This window comes from Motacilla alba, chromosome 1, assembly GCF_015832195.1.
Source record: "Motacilla alba alba isolate MOTALB_02 chromosome 1, Motacilla_alba_V1.0_pri, whole genome shotgun sequence".
In the NCBI taxonomy this organism is placed as follows: Eukaryota; Metazoa; Chordata; class Aves; order Passeriformes; family Motacillidae; genus Motacilla; species Motacilla alba.
This window is the reverse complement of record NC_052016.1, coordinates 38762511-38787753: the sequence shown is the minus strand read 5'-3', so window position 1 is coordinate 38787753 and position 25243 is coordinate 38762511. Positions and strand designations below refer to the sequence as shown.

The 25243-nt window shown below is 42.7% G+C and overlaps 1 protein-coding gene across 3 annotated transcripts; it reads left to right on the top strand.

Annotated features, from left to right (window-relative positions):
* The first annotated feature begins 11230 nt into the window (after positions 1-11230).
* LRRC32 (leucine rich repeat containing 32) lies at positions 11231-24840 on the top strand. Of its 3 annotated transcripts, none has more exons than XM_038156415.1 (3): positions 11231-11256; positions 16505-16595; positions 21169-24840. In XM_038156415.1, exons 2-3 carry the CDS (start codon positions 16509-16511, stop codon positions 23107-23109), a joined length of 2028 nt encoding a protein of 675 aa, XP_038012343.1. In that variant the 5' UTR covers positions 11231-11256; positions 16505-16508; the 3' UTR covers positions 23110-24840. The 3 variants fall into 3 exon arrangements, with proteins under 3 accessions (XP_038012343.1, XP_038012336.1, XP_038012352.1); XM_038156408.1 differs by lacking the exon at positions 11231-11256 and adding an exon at positions 12601-13131; XM_038156424.1 differs by lacking the exon at positions 11231-11256 and adding an exon at positions 13173-13252.
* Positions 24841-25243: the final 403 nt, after the last annotated feature.

Sequence of the window (25243 nt, the reverse complement as noted above, 5' to 3'; positions counted from 1 at the left end):
TGTTAATGTGAGGAAGGGTCAATACCACTCCCCACAGCACATTTCTTATTAAAAAATGCGAAGATGCTCCTCTGGGGTTTGGAAATACAGCCATGTGAATGCAGGAGTAGAGTTGAGGGTAAGTAATCCCGGGATAACTCTATGATTCTATTATTTCATCCTCACACCAGCAATGAATTTGTCAAATAGATGCATGAGAGGAATCACATCAGCTGTCTCCTTTAAATCCACACAATGGACATGGTCTGGCAAGGTCCTGTGCACAGGCAGACTCTTACCCACCTTTACCTGCCCACTCCCATACAGTGGTCATCAGAGGGATGCATCACTGGTGAAGGAGGGCTAAGGATTATCTGCTGCTCTAGCCACACATCCTTTCATTCCCCTTCAGCCATGCCTGAAAGGCCCAGTGTGACACTCATCACTAGCCTCATTTGTGTTAAATATAATGGCTTAAGTCATAGAATCATTTAGGTTGGAAAAGACCTCTAAGGTCATTAAACCCACACATTAACCCAACACTACCAAATCCACCATTGAACCATGTCCCCAGGAGCCACATCTACATGTCTTTTAAACACCTCCAGGGATGGGGACTCTACCACTTCTCTGTTCCAATGCTTCACAATCCTTTCAATGAAGCAATACTTCCTAATACCCTATCTGAACCTCTCCTAGTGCAACTTGAGGCCATTTCCACTTGTCCTATTGCTTTTTATCTGGGAGAAAAGGCTGGGCCCCCAGTCAGATACAACCTCCTTTGAAGTAGTTGTAGAGAGTGATCAGAGTAAAAGAGTACATGGAAAAAGGCAGAGAAACTACAGCTCATCATGCACAAATTGCCATGTGTGTGGAATGGTGGTGTTAGAGAAAGCTCTTATGGGTAAAACCCAGCCTGATGAAGAGCTATAGGATTGCTAGGTCAGCTGTAGGATGCAGAGAGTTTTATGTGCAGGGAGGTTGGTTAGCACATGGAGTTGAAACAGACCTCCCAAAACGAAGAGAGCCATTGCACTAAGGATTATTTCCAGACCCTGGTGATTGCAATCCTCTCCTCCAGCCTCCTGCAGCTGCAGTGTGAGCAGCAACATAAAGTGCTCCTAGGCCAGCAACTACTGAGACAAGTAAGCAAGCAGAGCGTTTCTGTATTTATCCCACATCAGGGTACTCCTCCAGCCTTTCTAAAATGACCAGAGGAGAGAGTTTTCTGAAGCAATTGAAGCAGAATCCATGTTCGGTGCAGTGCAAGAAGCACATAATCCTTTTCCTTTGATGCTCGTTACTTTACAGCTGTTGGTATTAAATTTCATTCACCAACTTTTTCCTCATTTACTAGAATTTCTCACAATCGTTCCCAAGCCTGACTTCACGATATTTGCAGATGTCAGTATCCCGTGGTTCTCTTTCCTTCCCTAAGCATCCCTAAATTCTACTGAACAGCACAGGACCCAGTGGAGGGACTGCAAGGACCACCCACAAAAGCTCTCACATGACGCATCCTGATAATGCAATTCTCTGCTTTGGTTCCTGACTGCGCACCTGTCCTGACCCATTGCCTTTCCCCTTCACTTTGTCATTACTTGGTGCAAGGTGTCATCCTTTCCTGCACAGGACCTGTTTAGTCAAGAAAATTTTGTCAGTTTCTCTTTTATTGACTGCTTTCACTGACACATTGCAATTTCTTTTATTCAGAGGAATTAACCCTTCTTTTGCCATCTTCTGTTCTTAACTTGGGGCTGTCCAGAAGCCAGACTTGATAGCACAGACTTCAGACGCACTTAAAAAAACAACAGATAATGAAAGCAAATACACTCATTTTCACAAATCTAGGTGTCTGAAACATGTTCATTAACATATACAGAGAAGCTCAGGAAAAACTTATCCAGAGCCAAGGACCAATGCTGAAAGATGTTATATCCACATAGGCCCAATGCCCAGATGAAAACTGCAAAACCATGCATGTAATCCCAGTTGGTCTTAGTTGGTCTTGAACAGAAGGCATTTCTTAAGTGCTGGAGCCTTTTTATTTTCTATTGTTGTTTAAATTTGTCAAATTGAAAACATTCTGCAGTTTGCAAGCGGAAAATGGCCTGGTTTTCAGAGTTAGTTTGCCAGACACCTCAGATGCCCATCTGCTGGGCTATTGCAGTCACTGATTCCAAAGCAGCCCTGGAGGCAGATGTCTCAGCTCCAATCTCTACATACAATTTCCTCCTTTATTTTCTTCTTTTCATTCAAAAGCTGGAACTGAAATAGCATTTCAAAATATTGAAATCCTGCAGGAAACCAACTGACCTTTCTCCACACTAGTCAGCAACACGAGGGCAGGAAGAGTAGGCAGCAAAAAGACTCTGCAAGGCTAATTGTCCAGCCTCGAGGTCTTTCCTCACTAGAAGAAATGAACTGTCCAAACATCACACAGTAATATCTGATGGCAGATGTGCTGCAATTAACTTCATGCTTTAATGCATTTTGTGACTCAGGGCTGTTTGCAATAAAAAAGCATGACAGGAGCATAGCATTGCTTTCCACTCCATGTTTTGAGCTGTCTGTGATGTCTTGGCACTGTGTCCAGACAACACTGTGTGGAAATAAAACTTTAGTTTAATCCACTTGTGTGGGATCCCTGAGGAGGTGACTGCCTGCCCAGCCAAATCTGTAACTCTCAGCTCCCCAAACACTATCAGCAAACAGAAAGCACTGGAGGGAACAAATGCAGGTTGTTATCTAAATAGGGTGCCAAAGTTTATTCATGGATTCAAAGTGGATTCAAAGTTTATTCAAAGTTTATTCATTTATTCATGTCATCAAGGTTTCTCTGCCTGACTGCACCTGACAGGACTACAACACAGTCAGAACAAAAGACAAATATAACCTGATACTCATGATGGGTCCAAGACTTTGCTCCAACTGTAGGGTGACCCAAGGAGCTCCATTTCTCAAACTATGGAGGAATCAGCCTGAAAACCTTCTCCTCTCTATCCCTATACTTTTGTCTGTGTGTTTCACACTGGGATGGGTACAGACTATCCAACGCTGTGTGTGTGGAAAGGAATCAGCCAGCAGAAGGTGGGCAGGTGGAAAGGAACTGAGTGAACAATCTCCCCAGATAGGGAGTCCTCCAGCTCTGGTGGGACAATAGTTTTCATATCCTGCAAGATCTCCACCAAATCACTCCCCATATCTGGAATAATGGGAGACCCAAGCATTGAGTAGAACCAGTTTTGCATTGTCAATCTAGATTTCAGTTATGCATTTGGCACTGTTTCCCAGAGCATTCCCTTGGAGAAATTCTCTGCTTGGATAGGTGTACTCCTCTCTGTGCGGAAAACTGGCTGGGTGACCAAGCCCAGAGTGTGGTGGTGAATGGAGTTAAATCCAGTTGGTCACAGGTAGTGCTTCCCAAGGCTCGGTATTGCAGCCAGTCCTGCTTTATATCTATATCAATGTTCTGGACAAGGGGATGTAGGGCACCCTCAGTAAATTTACAAGTGACACCAAGTTGGGTGGGAGTGTGGATCTGCTGGAAGGCAGGAGGGATCTGGACAGGCTGGATCAATGAGCTGAGGCCAATTGCTTGAGGTTCAACTAGGCCAAGTGGCAGGTCCTGAATTTTGATCACAGCAACCCCAGGCAGTGCTAAAGTCTGGGGGAAGAGTGGCTGGAAAACTGCTCAGCAAAAAGGGATCTGGAGGGGCTGTGGCCACACTGGGGAGCCTGTGACTATGGACATCATACCCATGTTGCCTATTGCTACAGGGACCCAGAAACACAGTGTGCCCATCCCTGTGCATAGCTTCAAGACAAATTCCATGCCATATGTGTGATCAGGATAATAATCTATAGGAAGGATTCCAGATCTCAGTGGCTCCGAGGACTGAAGGCTGTTCTTTTTTCCCCTAGGGGGAAATCTGTGGTTTCACTTGCAAGCACTGAGTGCTGAATTAAAGTGTTGACCCAGCAAATTCTTCTGTTTTACTTCCCTCTGGACACAGACAAAGCCCATCAATGTGAATATCACCTTTGCTGCCCTTCCCACTGCAATTGGTCATCCAAAGAGACAATGCTGGAACGCTGTGTTCAGCCAATAACTCTTATATTTGTCTGAGTCCTGAAAGCTGCAGTGCTGAATGCATTTATCCTCTCTCTCTCTCGTGCTCAGGTGTTGGAGTTTTCCAGGAGTTGTGAAGGGCTGCATGGCAAATCCTTCTGCTCTTTGCAGCTAAAAATGAAAATGAGTGGATAGATGATGTTGAATCCTTGCTAAACCCCAAAAAAACTTCACCAAGGGTGAAGGAGTACTGAGATTAGCTCTGCTGGTTAGTGCATGGTGCTAAAAATGCCAGGGCTGTGGATTTAATCCCTGAGTCATACTCAAGGACTTTGTGGATCCTTTCCAACTCCAAATATTTCGTGATTCTGTGAGTATATGTCTTCCAAGTTTTTGCCAATCTCTCTGTGGCCTCCTGCTATGCCGGATTGTCATTGTGTAGGGAGGGGAACAACCATGCTGCAGCAGTTATCTTTTTTACCATCCCTTATTTGCTATAAGAAGTGGTCCTGGAAAAACCTTTTGCTCTTGATTTTATTACAGCTCACCCAGTTTGTGCAGAGTTTATTTATAGAGAAGAAAAGACCTTGCTGGTGTCTCAAGCTGGAGCAAATATTTCACTATAACTCCTGTTATTGTCATTCTGAAATATTTTAACTAAACTAAATCTTAACACAATCACAGGAAAATCTTCAGCATTAAAAAGACCAACCACAGCCAATGAGTACAGTTAAATATTGCTCACATCTGTAACATTCAAATTCAAGATTCAATTCAGATGTAAGCATTTTATGCTGTATATGTCAGTGCATTTGTGCCTACATGTATACATACATATACATAAGTGTACATATAAATGTATTTGTCTGCTTTCAGCTAAGCAGCATCCATTCACCACCAGAGGGCAGGCACAGAATATGAAAATTAATTGTCCTGTGCTTCCCTGCACATGTCAATGAACAAATTGCTCAGTGTTCTCAGTGTGCTCAACGTTTTCTTTGACAATCTCCAATGACTTTCTTATCATGGAATCATAGAATAATTTGGACTGGAAGGGATCATTCAAGCTCATCAAATCCACTCCTGCAAAGAGCGGGGACACATTCAGCTGCATCTGTCGGCTCAGAGCCCTGTCCAGCCTGGCCTTGATTGTTTCCAGGGGTGGGGCATCCACCTGTGACAGTGTTTCATCAACCTCACTGTAAAAAGCCTCTTCCTACTATCTAAACCAACCACCTTTGAGTTTAAAACCATTACCCCTTGTTCTATTGCAACAGGCCCTGCTAAAATGTTTTTTGTCCTGAATCTCAACCCTTTCAACTACCTCATATTTTACAGTGTGATGGCTAGTTTTTGTTTTGTCTGTTTGCCTAAGATCTAAATCTAGCAGTGTTGATTTGAACCAGTGTGTCCACTCTCACACAGAGTCCTGAGTCCTAGGAACTTTTGGAAAGGTGCAATGAGCAAAGAAGAGCTTCTCTTTTCACTCATGCTATGGAGAGGATAAAAATACATAAGTCTTGATGCCAGAAAGCATAGCCTTAAAAGCAGGTACCTTTAACCAGGAGATGCTTATGATAGGGCACAGGCATACCTTCGATGTTATGGGTCATGAGATCCATAAAGATCATTGTCTAAAACCCAGTGCCTTCGACCTGAAGAGGAAAAGGGGTGGACAGTCTTATCCAGAAGCTTCATCTCAGTTTCATAACAAAGATATTTACAATTGTGTACAAGCAGATGAAAATTTATGGGGGTACAGAGGCCCCTCAGAGCAGGAATCTTGCCCAGGGCTTTGCTCAGTGGGGTGGTGAATATCAGACCCTCAAAACAACAACAGAATGGCAGAATCGCTTATAATGTTTGTAGCACATCCTATAATACCATCCCCAAGTGTCTTTACTCGAGGAAACCTGGAAAGTATTTTGAGGGATTGCTATGTCCAGCCTGGGCTGGGAAGTTGTGACTTACACCAGCAGGATGTAGACTCACAACCATCAGAATAAAGCAGTTTTCTGTTTCCTGATGACAAGAGGGATTCATTTCCCTTGATTCTGAATCTATGTCTGCAGTAGTCACGCACCAGTCCCTTCGTCTTCACAAGAGAAAGTCAGAGCTTGTGGAGGTGACTCATCTGCTGGACAATTAGATGAATCATGAGTAAAACAGGCTTTCATTCCCTTCCCTAAGCTGTGGAGGATATCAAGATCAGTGGCTCATTTGATAAGTCCCAACCTTGCAGCTGTCTCCGTTTGATTGAATATAGCTCATCTTTTTCACCTGTGACATCATTCTGGATTTACATATTTTTATGAGAAAAAGGAGACCAGGAGTTTGCTCAGCTCTTCAATGCCATCACTACTTCCACCTGGGCTTGGCAGGGGGCAGGTGATACATGTTTGAGCATAATTGTGCTTCTGTGTTGCCCATATTTCACCATTCAATGCACTAAACTTTCTGGAAATGTAGCCCATGTACTGGATTAAAAGTTTTATCTGAGGTGCACCCCTGTTCTGAAATCTGGAAGGAGATACTCAGAAGCAAATTATGCTAACAGTTTGAAAAATCAGATAGGTGATCAGGATTTTTTTCCTTCAGATTGTTGCCTTATGTCTGCTTTCTGTCTCCACTGAGATGACTTCAATATTCCCCCCCGCCATGTCTTTCTCCTTGCTTCATCATTTTGTTCAGAGGTGTTGTTAAATGGTACAGATACCTTTCTCCTCCAGCAGTGGGTTCCACCTAAAACACTTCACACAGGAACTCTCATGATGTATGGCTGGAGCTCAGCAAGAACCCTGAAGGAATTAAGTAAGGGTTTCAATATTTTTTCATCCTTAAAAAAAAAAATCCAAAATACATCATTTGGAGATGGGAGATAGATTATTCAAGAAAAGCCAACACACTGAGCAGTAAGCAAAGACATTTTGGAAATAACCCAGAATCCCACTGTGGGCTATAAAAAACCCCCATGATTTCAGTAAGTGGTGACGTAGTGATGGATCAGAGGGCTGTGGGAAGGATCAAAGGGTGTAAGGAACATGACAAAAATAGAGCATTTCTAACTCATTTCTTCTCTCTCTATGATTCCAACCTTCTTTTTTTTCTGGAATTTGCCTAAAAAAACAGTCAAGAAGGGGCAAAGCACAGTGTATATCATACCCTCCACTAACTGTTGTGAAATACTTCTCTGCAAGAGCTGAAAATTACCTGTATCATGATCAGCTCCAAGGCTTCATAGACATAATGCCAGTAATCCATTCACTATAGCTTCATTGCAGTAAAATGCTACCTATCCAAAGAAAACACAATAAAGAGGTGGAAAGAAGGGACAACAAAAAGGGAAAACTCATTATCTAAATGGTGGTTGACAAATAGGAGTCATTTTTGTAAGGTCTGACTCAATAGTAGGGAGTGAAAATGCTGGGGAGAGAGACCAACTTTCTTCATTCCACCAATCAAAAGAAAACAAGAGGAAGGAGGAAGAATGGATGCTATTACACACTTTAAATTAAGCAGGAGAGCTAGAGAGAAATATGATCTTTAGCCCCATTAGCACAGAAGACAGAGCAAAGTGTTCTTCAGCTTGTTCCACACCACTTGATTCATTGATCCTTCTGCTGTTGCAGTGGTACAGCAGAGATGCAGGAAATATTTGCAAGAGAAACCACATAAATCTCCTTTGGTTTGCATTTCAAGATAAATCAGATTTGTCACATGCAACACAGTTTCCTGAACCTGTTGATAAAGCTTTGGGATGTTTCAAGCACTGGCCAGAAGATGTGGAGAAGTTAGCAGAGGGCAGGAAACAGCCAGGGACACTTCAAAAATCAGGGTAGGATACAGGTCCCTTCAATCATTCGAGCAGGGCAGGTGCAAGGCAGAAAGTCTCTGCCATTCTTTCTGTCTTCTTGAGATGTTCACCTATCGACTTTGCTTGCAAGCCATAGCTCAAAGTCTCACTGAAGAGTGGTGCATGTCTGAGGACCACAGGGTTTGGAAAAAAAAGATAAAGTAGCCTTGAGATTTTTTTGGTCCCCCATAATACAAACACAAATTCCATTTGCACCATTTCAAACCACCCCCCACCCCCCGCTCCCCCCCCCCCCCCCCCCCCCCCCCAATTATGATGCTCTCTGCAGCTCCTGTCGTAACAGTTTACTTGTCTGGGAGCTTTTCCCACGTGGTTTCTCTCTCTTTTTTCTCTTACTGCCTCACTGCCATGAGCCCCAGCAGCCCCCCTCATCAGACATTGTTTTCTCCCAAGTTATTTGTGTTATCTTTTCTCAGAAGACTCTGCAGAAGACCCTTATCACCAAAGTCATCCCATCTATATCCTGTGATGATACCTGCTTATGCTGGGATTCTCCACCGTATCTGCCACTCCAAGTGATGTACAGCATCTCCCAAGGGTTCCATGAATATCTTTTTGCACCATTGTGTGTATTTTGTTTTCTTGCTCAATTTTCTGGCACTGTCTGTCTAGGCTTCAAGCAGTGTTTGAAGGCCCTGGCGCCCAAGAGTAATCAGATGAGCCAGGACTTTGTCCATCCTTCAAATCACTGCATCACAATGGTTGCAGCTAGCTCCTTCACAGCTGGCCACATCTGGTTTGGTAAGTGGGGAGCGTCCCATGGGAACTGGACATGCATTTTTACCCTGCCATCTGGGCCTGAGGGATGTTGTGGTTAGTACCAAAGGGGACTGACACAAATCTAGCCTGTGAAAATGCCAAGAGCAGCATCTTCTTTGAGTTCAGGTAAAATCACAGCTCCTGAGATCTGCAGGCACCATGTGATGAGGGCTGAGATGGGGCAGGAATCACAGCTGGCCTGGTGACCAGGACAATTTCACTGTTTGGCTCACCACTTGCATTGACAGCGATGTGTGAAACATCATCCCAGCAACAAACTTCCCCCAACAACAGCAGCAGAAACAGAAAAAGAGTGGTTAGATCAAAGCTCTTGGAACCCTTTTTCCTCATGTATTTTTTTAAACAGAAGAGACTATAATCAGGCCCAGAGGAAATGGAGCATAAATATCAAACTTTGTTCAGGCTGGGAAAACAGAATTTATAATTAAAGACGGGCATCTTGTTGACAAGATATGATTTATTTTAACTGTGAGGTAAGCACATGGTCAACTTCTAATCTTTTGCAAGTTATTAAAACCAGCCAGCTCTCTTCCTGGCTGTTTTGTTGGTTTTTTGGGGGTTTTATTTAGTGTAATTTCTAAAAAAGCAACTGGGCTAATGTCAGTTCAAGATAAAGATGCTTATACTGGCAGAGCTGTCTTGGAGGATCTCAGTAGCTGGGAATTTTTCTTTCTGTCCATACACTCTTGCTTGTCTCCATGGCAGCCCCACCAACCCTGACTGTTACCCTCTCCCATGGAAGAGAGGGAATTCTGTGACAATTAGAAAGGAAGGAGAGGACCCAGGGTTGACTTTGTGTGACCAGAACTGACCTGTGGCTTTTTTTTCCCAAGTGAGATTTGCTGGTTGCCACATCCTCCTGCCTCAGTATGGAGGCGTGTAGGATTTGTGCATGGCAGATACCAGCAGGGATTATTGCAGGACTGGTGCTTGTAATCAGTTTTTGTGGCAAGATCCTACAAGTTTTGAGGAAACCTCGTATCCTCAGGTTTTTTCATGGGGTATGCTTGGGTGCATCGATGCTGTCAGATAAGCCAGCTTCCCTGTGTCACTACCACTGGGGGTTAGTTTGCCTAAGGGCACCCTTTCCCACAAAACCAGCTTGTTCCTTCCAAGATGGGTGTAGTTCCGTGGTTTCCTTCAGGGCCTATATCAGGTTTGGTTGCTTCTGCTCCACACAGTCCTCCCACACTACTCCACAGCAGATTTGGACGCTGTCCCCACAATATTCAAGGTATTCTCAAAGAAAGCTAGCAGTGAAACAAATTCAGGACTCTAAGGGAACCATCCAGAGCCAGATAGCTAAGTGCTACACACTGGGAAATGGTCAGCTTGCTCTAGAGAAGGGACGGGTCTCTATGGATCCAGCCAGGGATCACTCTCTGGGAGAGATACCTTTACTGGGAGACATAAAACTGTAGAAACATCAGCACTCAGGTGTCACTGGGTATCCACCATTGGTTAATACCAAGTTTCTGCAGCCCACACACCAGAGACAGACATCTAGCAACAGCAGTATCTGTGTGAATAATTTCTTCTGCTTCCATAAAAGTCTGAAACTCATCGTCAGGAGACTTCCTATCCTTTCTGTGACAGGCCATTTTCCTTTAGCTAGCCATGCACCACCTGGATAATGCAACTCGCCCCGCATCTCTGAGCAGCAAGAATTTAGCCATTCTCCAGACTTGGCTACTGTTACATCGAGTTGGTTATCAGGCTGCCCTGGTGTGATTACAGGAGGGGTCACAATATCTCCTTGGTGACATCTCTCTGTCAGTCCCAGCAAAATAAAATAAGACAGCATGGACTGTATGGGGAGGTGCAGATGGGCGAGAGATGGACATCAACCCATCAATGTCGAGCTGATGCCAAACCAAATAGCACCACCATAGTAATGAGGCACAGTGCCACAAGATACAGCTATAGTGGACTCCTACTTGAGGCCCAGCACAGGGTCATTGGGGCTTTCAGACCAAGTGCTCACTCACTGAAACTGTGCTGTATTTTTTGGACTACTTATGTTCCATAAGTGTGCTATTCTGAGGTCCTCAATAAGGTTTTGGAGCTGCTGTACACAAGCAAACTCCTCCAGATCTGCTTCTGTTGCCAAAACAAGTCAATGAGAAATAGTTCTTCTACTAATTGTTAAACCATTTGGCCTTTAAAAATATGGAAAATAAAGAGAAGCGCAGAGGACACACACATTTTAAAACAGTTACGGAGGTATGTATTCACACGCTTGTGGGAGCCTGGGAATACATAAGACTGCACAGGAATGAATTCATGGACTGGTCTATGGGGAGTATTTTTTTTCCCTGTGACTTCAAACTTCTCTCAGAGCTCACAGAGTTTTAGTCAGCTGGCATGCAAGAGAGGTACGACTTCCCTAAGTAAACTCTTCCTCGACTTGCCCTGGAAAAGCTGCTGGGAGAGTCTGTGAGACAGAAGGCTGCAAGCAGAGGGGAACCCTCCTCCTCCTCCTCCTCCTCCTCCTCCTCCTCCTCCTCCTCCTCCTCCTCCTCCTCCTCCTCCTCCTCCAGCCACAGAGCAGGTATGTGGAGATGCATGCAAACCTGGGAGCATGCTGGAAAGTTGAGCTTTTGACTGCAGGAGAGATGGGGGCTCTGGTGACTTAGAGCTGCAGCCTTTTGAAAGTAACATGGACGAGGAAGATACTGTATAAACAAAAATATGCATATACAGTTATATATGTTCATTATCATACATGATACAATTAAGAACATGTATCACTATTGTTTACTTCTTTCCCATAACAGATGCATTACTTTTAAATTGATTATCCTTATTATATTCTTATTATATTCTTATTGCACTAACGCATGCAAAATGTAACACGTGTCATTGCAACATTTAATAAACCACATCTTTCACATCTCTAGATATTTTCATCTTGAATCTCACAGTATGGTGCAGATCTGTAGTGACCTTGTCAGGAGCTGGTGTGCTAAAGAGAATGAACAGTAAGTAACCTGTGGCAGAGGAGCCAGTATATGTTTAGCAGAATCCAAAAAGCTGTTTGGCACATGATGTTAAAGGACATGGGTTTTATCTGATTTTAATAAAAAGATCCAGGAAAGTTAGACAGAATTGATGCTGTCCAGTAGAAGGGAGTCAGAACCCCCCTATTTTTTTTTTGTTTACCCAAATTCCTTGTCCATAATGGCAGATGTCAGTGCAAAGAGGGGAAAATACACAACACTGAAGGCAAAACTCTCCTCCAGGCAGGAAGTGACTCAGTTCAGATGTTCTTCATGCATCCAGGAAAGAAGATTTGCGGTGATCCCTGGGAGGCTTGCTTTGGTCACTGATGCTTATGGGAGCTCTCTGGTGGGGTGACCCGGGCAGGGTTGTGCCTTGGCTGGTGAACCCCACCCTCAGTTTGGTCCTGAGACCCCCACGGTGGAGCTGGCCAAACTCCGTCAGAGGTTTGTACTGCTGCAAACTATCATTGCAGAGGCCAATGCACCCCTGCCCTGGTACCAGGGCATATCTAAACAGAAGAAGACAGCACAGGCAATGCACAGGTACCCCACTGGTTTACACAAGTGCATTGCTTCTGAAAGAAAAGAGAGCTTCACATCCAAGGAAAAGAAAGAAAAATCCATCCCACTGCCCTTTCTGGAAGGCATTTACATTATTTCCCATTCAAGCATTAAATTGAATTTATCCTTTCCCCCAAGGGTGAGTTTGGTCATCCCATTGCTGTGCCACAGACACAACCGAGCTGTTGGGAAACCAAACATATGTGTTGTCCCTACTGTGAAGCTTCCCTCCCAAATACCCTTTTCCTGTGCATCCCATTCTGCATGGATGTGGAGTTTTGGGTTTGTGACTAGCTCAGTGCTCCTGATTCACTCCATCCCCTGGGAATCTGCAAGCTGACAGCTGTGGGACAGGCACAGATGACTTCAGAGACAAGCACGAGTCTGCAAAGCCTGCAGAGGGGATCTTTTTGTGGAATTTACTGACTGTTTCATGTGTCAGTAGGAGAGGAGCGTAATTACCAGCTGAGAAACTGCAGGAAATAAGCCAAGACTGAATGGACGAAATGGAAAATAAAGAGAAGCGCAGAGGACACACACATTTAAAAACAGTTACAGAGGTATGTATTCACACGCTTGTGGGAGCCTGGGAATACATAAGGGATCGTGACTGCAAAGGAATGAATTCATGGACTGGTCTATGGGGAGTATTTTTTTTCCCTGTGACTTCAAACTTCTCTCGGAGCTCACAGAGTTTTAGTCAGCTGGCATGCAAGAGAGGTACGACTTCCCTAAGTAAACTCTTCCTCGACTTGCCCTGGAAAAGCTGCTGGGAGAGTCTGTGAGACAGAAGGCTGCAAGCAGAGGGGAACCCTCCTCCTCCTCCTCCTTCTCCTCCTCCTCCTCCTCCAGCCACAGAGCAGGTATGTGGAGATGCATGCAAACCTGGGAGCATGCTGGAAAGTTGAGCTTTTGACTGCAGGAGAGATGGGGGCTCTGGTGACTTAGAGCTGCAGCCTTTTGAAAGTAACACGGATGAGGAAGGTACTGTATAAATAAAATAGACTGTGTTTATGGATAGGCTGAGGAACTGGCTAAACACACTGTGTAGATGGCTCTATCCACACAGCTGTATATTTAACCCATCAGGGACTTGCACTGCAGAGAGTCAGATCCCTTATGTTAAGGAGGCACCGATAAGTTTACAACAATGCAGTTGTCATATGCCAGGTTTGTTAATATTCTCTGTGCTTACAGTAGTGAAAGATGGGGACATGTCTGGGTATTTTTTTTCTTTACAGGACTTAAATCTGTTTGTGGAATTGCTGCATTATAGTGCTCTGAACGTGGAGTGCTGCAGATACCAGCCTTGTACACTGATTAAATGCCACTCGCCCAGCTCCCCTACACTGAATCTTAGCACAGCCTTGGGCAAATCCCACAGCCTCGGGTAAAATGGGCAAAAGGCTGTTTGGCTCCTCTGCTCTTCTTACTATCAGCACTGTCATTGAGCTCTCCCTGTTGGAGCACGAGGTGTGAGATGGCAGCATTACTGTGCTACTCTTAAGATCCTGACAGCTTGAATGTCACCTTGGGTGAACAATGACTTACTGAGAGGGTTTTGCTGCGTCTGGATTGTTAACACAGGAATTAACACTAAGACAGTATTTGGAACTGATAAAGTTTTAGAAAATCCTTATTTATATAAAAGTCACAGATACATTTATAAAGCCAAACCCTGGTGTATTTTGATAAAAGTATTTTTGATGAAAGTGCAGATATGTTTCCTTAAATAGAATCAAAAGTTAGGTTTTCCACAACAGAAGAAATTTGTTTGTGGTTTTTTTTTTACCAAGATGCAATCATTTCAAATTTAAAATCAATTTATTACTCTAAAATGCTGAAATCCTTTAATTTTCAGTAAAAGAAATTCAAAACAAGCAATCTCTTTTAAAACAGATATTTCTATGTCAGTGGTTGTATCAGTACTTTACCTTTTACTAATATAATGGGGGATGGATTTAAGTGGGGATATCAGTATCATGCAATCAGATCCATCAGAAGTAACTACCCTCACCTCATTTTTCCCCCTGCTGGATCACATAAATTGAATAGATCTTTTCCCAGATACTGATTCACTGTCAATGAATACAAATTGCTGAATTAAAGGCTTGTTTTTTCTCTCTTTTTGCTGCACTAAAATAATATGAGAAATTACTATGTTTTAGTTTTTTAGTTCTTGAACTTGAGTTTTCCCAGAACTGTTTCCAGGGAGATAGTTTGTTTTCATTGTCAGATAGTTTAATCTGCAAATCGCTTTCTGCTGATAAAAGTGTTTTCATTTTCCCATCTCCTACTGTCCCTTCACCCAGCCCCTCACTCACCAAGTCTCCAGCCTGGTGAATTTCATGCAATTTTCGGTTTTTGTTTTTTTTTTTACTTTTCTTTCCTGTAGAGAGGAGTAGAAAAAAAAAAGGTGAATAAAATAGGAAATCTGGCTAAACCCCAAGTGTCCAATGAATTGAAAATGTTAATTTCTAGTGGGGAAGTTCTTTTGGCTAAACACCTGATACAGGTGCAATTAGAGAGAGGACAGAGTGAGAAACGAGGAAGGCAACAGCTTCAAAAGACAGGAGAAAAGCCATGCTGTGGTTAGAGGAGATGTAGGAGTCCTTATTTTGTTATACAGACTTGACTTGGCTGTGATTTTAATGAAGAAATGTCCTGAGCAGCAGAATCAGTGCATGCCCTTCCCTCCTGGTTTGGCATTTGTTTCTGTCCAGGCTCTTCTTCACAGTTCACCTGGCACAACTGTTTGGTCACTTGGTAAAACAGCTTGAGGAACTGAGCCGGGTTTTTAAAAAGCTCAACCAACAAAACCTCTACTATTTTTATCCCTGCAAATCCAAACTTCCCAAAGTGCTCTGAACATCCGTTGTAGAAAATGCAAAGCTGCAGTCATCCTGGTCACTTGTTGCTCTTCATTACAGGCATGATATTAGTAGTCCATCCCTAAATTAAATCAAAATCTCATATTTTTAAAAACATATGTTTTTTCTCATGGAGGCCTCAAATGTTTGAGGTTTGTCTTGCAAAAGTGTCTGTGCATTGCAAGTGCTATTGCACACTGCTGACAGGGCAAACTCTAAACACAGAGCGTCTGAAAGGAATTTAAACCTCTGGACACCACAGAAGTCCCCAGCTTCAACATAAGTTCCCTGCTCACCCCAAGGAGGTTGCAGATAGGGAGCTTGCGTCCAGGAGGCATGCCAAAATCAGCACTGCAGCCAGCTCCAGAAAAGGGAAGCTCAAGACACGACATGCTTGAGGGAAGGTGGTCAAAACGAGTCTGACACTAGCCCAGTCAAGGGGAACCTGTCTGGGATTGTGATAATCTCACTGATGGACTGTTCTCTTGAGAGCTCAACATGGATTTTTCTGTCCATTGCACCTAATCCCACCCTCCCTCTTTGTCTTTACATAGCATTTTCATGGCTGGACCAGCAACTTGGTCTGCAGGAAGGTGTCCCTAACCACGGCAGAGGGGTTGAAGCCAGAGGGTCTTTAAGGGCCCTTCCAATCTAAACCATTCTGTGATTCTGTGATTCTGTGATTTATGCCTCTTGTTTCAGGGTGCATTGCAAAGCAAATGAGATGTTAAGAGCCCAGATCTTTGGCATATTATTTCAACCATGGCAAAATTGCATTGCAACTGTTCAGGCTTGTGGCTCTGGGAGAAGGCAATGGGAAAACCTGTGTAAAGGTGGGTTTTCCAGCAGCAGTACTTAGCAGAAGGAAGGGAGGAAACCAGGAATTAGACAGCTGCTTCAGCCCTAGAGGGCAGCACAAAGTAATAAATACAAACCTGAACTCACAAACCATCTGAAATCGTCTTCTGCATGACAGAAGAATGTCTGTCAGGGTGGTGTCCTGTTGTGGCTAATACCCTCAGCCTTATTTGCTGGATCTAAACAGAAACCATTTCCATTTGAGAGATCTTTCTACCTGATGCCAGACACACTGCCCAGCATGAGATCTGGACTTCATTGGGTGGCCTGGATATCATCTAGGCAGCATCTGGAACCACACAAACCCATTGAATGCCTTGCGTCTTCCTTTTGCCTCCAGGCTCAAAGAAGAGCAAAGCTACAAAGGGAGGTCATAAGTGCAGTAAGCTCAGAGTGGGTTAATTTATTGCACTGCTTGTGTCCATCTCCATGTTAGATGACGATCTGGTGCCATGTGTTGATCTCTGTGTTCTGTTTCTAATCTAACCATAATTGCTTTTACCTTCAGAACCATGAAACTGAACATCATCTTCTTGCTGGCAATGCTGAACACAGGAACCTTTAACTATCATCCCATAGAAGGGACACCCTGTGAAATGGTAAGGAGGGATTCCTACTCAGGCCCTTTGGGATCTGCAGTGAGGCTGGGACACCCACATTGCAGGACTGTGCAAACAGCCATAGTCTCTGAAAAGGGAAATCCTCCAGGAGCAGACTTTCTGTGGTGGCAGAGGTGGGATTTGCAGGGTTAGGGGACAGGTAGCAGGCACTTTTCAGGCTATGTCCTTTCTGTAGTGACAGCACATAAGAGGGGTGGAGGAGGGGTGAGGTGGGAAGAAGGGTCATTACCTTTGTTTTTTTTAATAAAGGGGAGCTGGTTAAAAGAAATTTGACCTGATTTCCCTAAGACCATAGAGGGGTCCTGGGACAGAGACAGAGAAAATACTGAGACCTAAAATCAACTCCTTTCTATCAGCCTAAATTCTTTGTGCTTTAAATAAAGAATCTTCTGTGAAATACCTCTATACCAGCCCTTTTGTAATAGCAGGGAGACTGACCTCCTCTGCCCTGACACAGCATTGCTGCCAGGGAAGTTGCACCTGACTTCTGCTGGAGGAAAATGAAGAGACAAAGCCTCTTGCTGCAGTACAAAATTTTCTCCTTGGATTTTTGCAAGCACTTGGTACAATATTATAAATGTTATTCAGACCTGAACTTTCTCCCTTCCCTATCAAAGTATTTCTGACTGTAAAAGGCTTTTAAAAATACCTTTGTTTTTTCCCTGAATATTGAAGCTGCTTAGCACAAATCTTCAAGAATTTCCAAAATAGGAAAAAAAACCCCTATTTGCTAGCTGTACACAACTCCCTTATGGGACTCATTGCATTCCTGCCCACCTGCTGTGTTGCTGCACTTCCTGAATTCCAAAGAAATTAAAACCTAGTTTATATAGAATAATCTTGGGAATCTATTTAACTGAGTAGCTGAGAGGGAAGTTAGATGAAGCTTGGGTCCCATGTATCACAGTAAAGTGAAGGCTGGGCAAGACACACAATAACTCAAGCAGATTTGTCCCATTCCAGTTTTTGGAAGGGTCACAGACCCAGCTGACTGCTGTGAAGTAAACATGTGCTTGTTTTTCCAGCACTCCACCATAAACTGGTTTCCATCAAGCCAACGACCCAAGGCTCTAAGCAGTTAACTTAGATAAATTTAGCTCTGACAGAAAGCTGCAGTCAAAGGCTGGGATGCTCATCTTGAATAAATGAACAGCTCAGCATTGCAGATGTCAATGCTGATCATCTTCCTTCGCTGGATGTTTGCTCCAACAAAAGATGCATGTAAATCCAAACACCATTTAAAGAAAGAAGGAGCTACTGGATTAACTGCTGGGTTCATTCAAGTCCTGAGTTACTATTCTTCATCCCAGCCTCACTGTTTCACAAGGCACTTTCCCTGTGGCGACACCTTTAGAACAGCAAGGGCTCAGAATTTAAACTTTCATCCCAAGTCTCCTGGAAAAGGCATGAGTCAGAAACTTGTGCCTGTCTCTGACTCACCACTAGTACTCCTGTCATTGAACAAGAACCCTAGAAGAGGTTTTAGGAAGTAAGCAATCCCTACCAGACCCTTGACACAGGTGTGAGCTGCACTGATTACACAAGTTATGGCATATCTACTTGTTTGCAAAACAAGGCACAGCTTAAACGTCAGGAGGTTCTTCCAAACTCATGCTGCCTCCCAAGGTCAGGCAAGGCTTCAAGTAGATCATGTTCTACCTCCCAAAGTATGATGTTTCTGCTAATTCATGTTTGCTGGCAAAAGATAAGCTTTGAAATAATTTACAGAAGGGAAGGGATTTTAGGAAATTCTGTCTTGCCTTGGATTGAGGTGGTACAAGAACATGTACATGACCAGTTATCACAGGTCAGCTGATGTGGGGTACCTGGGCAAAATGCTGAGGTTTGATTCTGTAGCTGAGACTCCACCTGGACAGCTCTTCTGGGAATGGCCATGGACACCACACAAGTGCAGGTCAGTGCCAAGTGCCTGCAGCCCAAATTCTTTGTTACAAATGTTCATGAGTTGACAAAGGAGAACACGAGTGGAGGCTTGGATCCAGCTGCTTTTTTTGTAGGGCTCTTACGAACATGGATGACAACTTCCTCTCAGTGATTAGCAGTGAAAAACTGAAACAAGAATCTAAATGATGCTTAGCTTTTTTTTGAGCTGTTGGATCATTTTTTTTTGCCAGCACACAAGTGAGACCAGATACTGCAGGGACCAAATGCTCCTCACCCTGCTGTACTTCTTGACAATGGACTTGAAATAAACTGATGGCAGCACTGGCAAAAAAGATGAAGTCAGAACATGAGACTGGCAAAACCATCTTTTCCAGTCTCACGCTGCCAACCCATTGTGCTAAGAGGTGAGAGGAGGGGCGATACACCAAAGAGATGCTCCATCCCACTGAGATGTGCTTTATCTTTTCTTTCTATTCCTGATGAGGTGAGAAATATGGTGAGGATCAAAATAGTGAAGATAATTATAGTTTTAAAAGAAATATGGGAGGGGAACCATTACGCAAGCAAAAGGCAGGCAGTGGGAAGTATAGATTTTATCTGTCCCTTTTACCCCTGGGACAGTTCCATGGATGCAGATTAAAGGCCAAATCCTACAAGATACATCGTGATCTGGGACTGACCTCTCAAACACTGACTTCAGTGAAAACCAGCTGGCTGGCATTTACAGGAGTTAGATCAGAACTTTGCTAAGATACTTTCTCCCAGAAGGAGTGAAGGGTGCTCTATACTTGCTGAGATTTGGCTCAAAGTGTCTGGAGAAACCTGGCATCTGCCTTAGGCTGCAAAGTACCTGCTGCTTTTTCACTCTGGATTTTTTTTAACTTTCTGCCTTCTGCCTCTTCCACAAACCAAATAAAAAAAATCTTCATTCTCATGTCTTGGAGCTAAGCCCAATTCTAGGCATATTTTAGCTCAAAACGAGCAATTCTAGGATGGCTTTGCAGGAAAGAAATAATGTCAGGCAGAGGCCAGAAACATTCCTTTTTTTCTCCCTAATATTTTTAGCTGGGGGAGATTTAAGTGAATTGGAGGGGGGTAAAAAGGGTTTCAGGGTTTTGTAGCCAATTTACTTGGGATCTTTGGGAAAGATGTATTATAGGAAGGATTGTGGAGCAGTCTGACTATATCTAGAGCTCAGATGAGTGCTTGTACTTCTCTGACACATTTTTGTGTCGTCTCCAAAATTTTGATCATGCAAAAGAATTCACAAAAACTGACTAGTGCTACGCTTCTCCAAAAGCAGTCATACCACTTCATTCACCTCAAAGTTCACATGAAACAGATAGGTTTTAATTGTTTTTACTTTTAATGTTCCTTTAATATCTGAAAAGCTTTATGTCATGTAATCTGGATCCTGCTTCTCCACAAAAAATAAGATTCAACAGATTTTTTTTCTTTATTTCTTTCCGTTCTGATCTTTCTGCAAATACTATATGGCCATATACATCCAAATGCCCAGACATCCAAATACATTCATGACAAGAGTTTTCCTCCAGTAAATTAAATGCCGCCTAAGCCTTTCACTTTCCACTTCCTCACACTGCTGTATGTTCTCATTATTAACAAAATATAGCTTGATATTTATGCAAGGATGCTCATGTTCATGTTCCCAATCTTCCTTATGAGCACACACTCCAAATTTGGCCTGGACACAAACTCAATCCTAGCTGCTATTAAACAGACTTGTTTCGGGAAGATGGATTTGATTTTGATGTTTGTTTCTTTTCCTCTATCTGCTGCTGAGAATTGGCCTGAAAAAGTATGACCCTCACTGCACCTCACAGCTTTTTTCTCTCTCAAGTGCTGGCTTCACAGAATTTGTCTTTTCCATGTTGAGTCATGTGTGTGCTGTCAGAGTGCTTTCACAAGGCGCTCTCCCCATGCAAGAAGAAGGGAACTGTTACCTTAGCAAAAGGATAAACATGGATAGTAAAAGCAGGAAGAGTTTGGAGACTTGCATCAGAAATATTTCAGTCATTGAATGACCCATTTTGGATAAAGGTGTATTACTAAACTAAGTCATGGATAAAGGAAAACATGGTTGCATATCTGAGGGTGTGACTATGAAGGATAGACAGCTTTTGTAATGTAGGATCCTTTTATGTTTTTCCACCTCCTTGCTTTGGGACCCACACTCTCAACAGCATGAAGCTTTTTCAAGTACTGCTGACTCTTGCAAGTTGAGTTCAAAAAATCTAATACAGAGATGAAAGTGAGAAAATTAAACATCAGAAGAAAAGTGAAGAAATAGTGCTTGATTGCAATGGAAAAGGGGCAAAACTCCACTTGGAACTATTAGAAAGAGTCCAGGAGAAAGGTACAAAAAGAAGAGCATTCAGCAGGTATCAAGCAGAGATAAAACTCTACTGTTGTAAGTCAGTGATGTCTTTAAAATGAAAAGAGTGTTGTTAGCTGCAGAGAGGTGTTAAGATGGTTGCTCTTGCTGTCTGACTGCTCAGATAAAGTGGTGGGATCAGTGTTTCATGAGGAGGTTCTGCCTGGAGCTTGAACGTTATTCCATCTATTATCATGCAAAAATATTTTTAATTTGTCACATTACAACCCCTTTTCTCTCCTTTTCTGGCAGGCAAATTCACAGGCATTTTGCCACAACAAAGACCTCCATCAAATCCCTCATGAGCTCCATCTGAATGTAAACAAAATAGATCTGTCTGGAAACTTGATCCAAAGCATCCCTGAAATACCATTATCATTCTACACTTCCCTCCAGTATCTGGATTTAAGCTTCAACCAGATAAGCTTCATCACGTCTGGAGTGTTTTCACACATGACGAGTCTGCTGGAAATAAATTTAGCCAATAATAATTTACATGAGCTTGCTCAGAACGGGACAGAGGGGATTGGACTTTTGCCCAAGGTGGAAATAATGGACTTGTCCCACAACAATCTCTACAGTGGGATGGCTCAGTATTTCATTAATCAAGCTCCAGCACTGCAGTATCTTTCCTTGGCAGACAACAGTATTGTAATGATATCACACAAGATGTTTCAGGGATCTCCCAGTCTTGTGGAGATAGATCTTCAGAGAAATATTATCATGGAAATAGAAGAAGGTGCTTTTGAGACTCTAGCGAACCTTTCCAAACTCAATCTCTCCACAAATTCAATTACTTGCATCTCTGATTTCAACCTCAGGCAGTTGGAGATACTTGACCTTAGCAGGAATAGCATTGAGACCTTCAGCATCACAAAGTCAAATGATGAATATAGTTTAAGATGTCTGGATCTTAGTGAAAACAAATTGCTTCACTTCCCAGTCTTCCCTCAGGTAAATAAACTGGTAACTCTGAATTTATCAAATAATTTAATCCAGCTCACTGCTGAATCCCCTTATAATAAAATGGACTACATGGATAATGAATGGCTAGATGCTTCTTTTCATCTTCTCGATCAGAAGCAAAGTGAAAATACAAGTTCTCTTTATTTATCCCAGCTTGTATATTTAGACTTAAGTTATAATAAAATCAAATCCATTCCAGATGGGTTCTTTGAGTCAATGTTGTCCCTTCACACTCTTAATCTCAGCAAAAACTGTCTTCAGGCATTTACAGTAAGTTACGATAGTGCATTGGTCTCCCTAACTGTCCTTGACTTGAGCTACAATGCTTTGCAGAACCTTCTCCTCGATGCTGGTGCTTTGCCAAATTTGAGGGAGTTTCATATTCAAAACAACAACCTTCAGACCCTGCAATTCAACGTCTTTTCCAGTCTTCCTAGCCTCAGACTTCTTAACCTACAGAGCAATAACATCAGCCTTTGCCACATGTACTCGGGATTCGCTAAGCAAAGACTTGCTGGAGAGGAAAGTGGCTGTGTGTCATTTGTCAATTCTCCTGCTCTCCAGTACTTGTACCTAGCAGACAACATGCTGAACATCCTACCAGCACGCACCTTCCACAAGACCCCACTGCTTGTCTTGGATCTCTCCATGAACCCTGGTCTGAAAATAGAACTTAAAGCACTAGCAGGACTGGAAAAGTCTCTGGAATACTTGCATTTACATGGCAATAGTCTGATAGATTTAAATATCGACTTGCCTTGTTTTATTCACCTTAAACATTTAAATCTCTCTGAAAATCAGCTGAACTGGCTGCCTAAGTGGAGTAGTGACAGTCCGCTTGAAGTTCTAGACCTACGGAACAATAGGTTCAGTACATTACAGGACAGCAATATTTTAGCATTAGAAAATTCACTAAAAAACTTGTATCTCTCTGGGAACCCACTCAACTGCTGTGGAAACATCTGGCTTTCATCAATGATCCAGAACAAAAATGTCCAGATCCTCAACGTGGAGCACTTAACGTGCCAGTACATTCGGAGCTTCGGGTATTGGGAAGAAATGCACATTGAGGATATTAGACCAGAAGACTGTGAAAAAGAGGACCTGAAGAAAATCAACATTCTCATTATATTAACATCTGTACTAGTTTTATCGGTCATCATCATTGGTGTGGGTTCATTTTTTTGCTTCCGAAGGCAAAACTTTAGCCACCAGTTTAAAGCATAGGAAAACAAAACACCCTGAAAACTGAAGAAATCAGGTGCTACCCTGACACTGTGTAGAAATGAAGGATAAAATTTTCATCTTTGAGTTTTAACTGTGGATTTTACGATGGTTTTGAAGTGTCCCTGAACTCTGCCACTGTACTGGTCTGGGTTGCAGGAACTGGAAGGAGAATTTGCTCTGTTTTGCACTTGCTTCATTCACATGCAGATCTGCTTAAAAGATTACACAGTGTTAGAAGAGGCCACTGTAAAGTTCTGCTGTTGTTTTGAGGGATGTGTAATTTAAACCAGCTAAAAAGAAAAAGGCCTGTAAGGTCTTGTGACCTGAGACTTTTCACTAAGCTCAGATGATGCCATCAGCCAATTAGGAAATCCCTTCTCAAAGTTATTTGCCTCCACAGGATGTTTCATTTTGGTCTGAGCTTTGCTTTTACCTAGCTGATTAGCTCCTAAATGTTCTTAAACTGAAATCATACAAAGATGTGCCAGAGTGGGTCAAAACACAATCTTCACTGAGTGAAGTTCATTACAAATTCCCCTCGAGTCCCAAAACAATGAGAATTTAGCTAAAAGTAAACCAAACCAAACCCAAATGGAAATAAGTAGTGTCCATTGTGCTCTGGCTTACCATTTAGACAACTAACAATGGAAACCAAAGACCATGTGGTAGGAACCTCTTTGAATGTCTCCGTTTTTTTGTTAGGATGTTGCTCCAGTCACTGGGGCAAGACATGAGAGGTAGATGAGGTCAGTTAGTTCTGGCACTTGGTATCCACGAGGGATGTAAAAGAAATCTCAAGCATGAAGCAACCGCTGATATGTTACCCAGATCTGCTCAGAAGGCCACAGGTTCACAGTTTAACTAAAAGAGAAGAAATTTGTCTCTCATGTGCAATACATATTTAACTGGGTATAATGTGAAGAAATTAATCTCTGGGGTGAATACTTTGCAAAAGAAAAATCTTGGAGAATGAATTTCAACCAGCTAGAATTGGACTGAAATGCTTACATTTCTAAGGAAGACTGTGGGAAATTCACAGCATGCAGTTGCATTTCAATATAGAAGAATAATATGTCTATTTTTAAAGGTCATGGAAGGTTAGACTGCAAAACATACCATTGTGAAATGATACACAGGGAACCTAGTTCTGTGCCATTATTCAGATCAGATGTTCACTGTGTCATCCTAAAAAGATATTATAGTCTAGAGGACGGGCTGCAAGAAAAGTTATGTAGATCCTCATTCTGTGATGGGTTTGACACAGCTAACATACTATGCTGCTAAAAGTCGACACAGACATGTATTTTGTTCCCTACCCAGACAGAAAATTCGCACTTTTGAAGTGAAGAGTAGCTCACCAACAGTGGGAGCTTGACCTGCTAATGGAGTGCAATGGCTTCAAAAGTTAACTGCATCAGGTCTTCCGTTAATGCCACGAACTGTACACTAAGGCATATAACAGAAATAGAAGTCAAACCAAAACCTGCCCAGGTAAATAACTCACAGTCAAATTGCTGCTTCATTTCTGTTTCTTCAAGCTGGTGAACATAAAAATTACACACTACAGAAAGATGTATTATTCTATTTTTAAAGCAGCTATGTAAGAAACTGGCTGGTGGATTTCACTGTGGGATTTTGTATAATAAAAACATATTTGAATTTTGTAAAAAGCACAGGGTTGTGAATGTATTAAATCACCAGTTTGAAATGCTTCACTGATAAAAAAAGAAAGCCTTCCTATTTTTTCCTATGGTGTTCAGACTCCACCTTTGACCTTTACCTTCTGGTCCTGAAGAAGGGACAGCTGTTCCATATCTTAGAGCACAGCCAAGAAGATCTTGGAGACCAAGAAGACATACAGAAGATGTAGGCAAAAATTCAGAATAGGTTTTGAAGAGAACCTGTGGATAACCCATCCCTGGCAGTGTCCAAGGCCAGGCTGGATGGTGCTTTGGTCAACCTGGTCTAGTGGAAGGTGTCCCTGACCACGGCAATGGGGCTGGAACTAGATGGTCTTTCAAGTCCTTTCCAACCCAACCCATTCTGTGATTCCATGGTTCCACAAATTTGCACTCTCTGCAATGGGGCCTGATCTACCATCTACAAAAGCCTCTATTCAACTAGAAAAATAAAG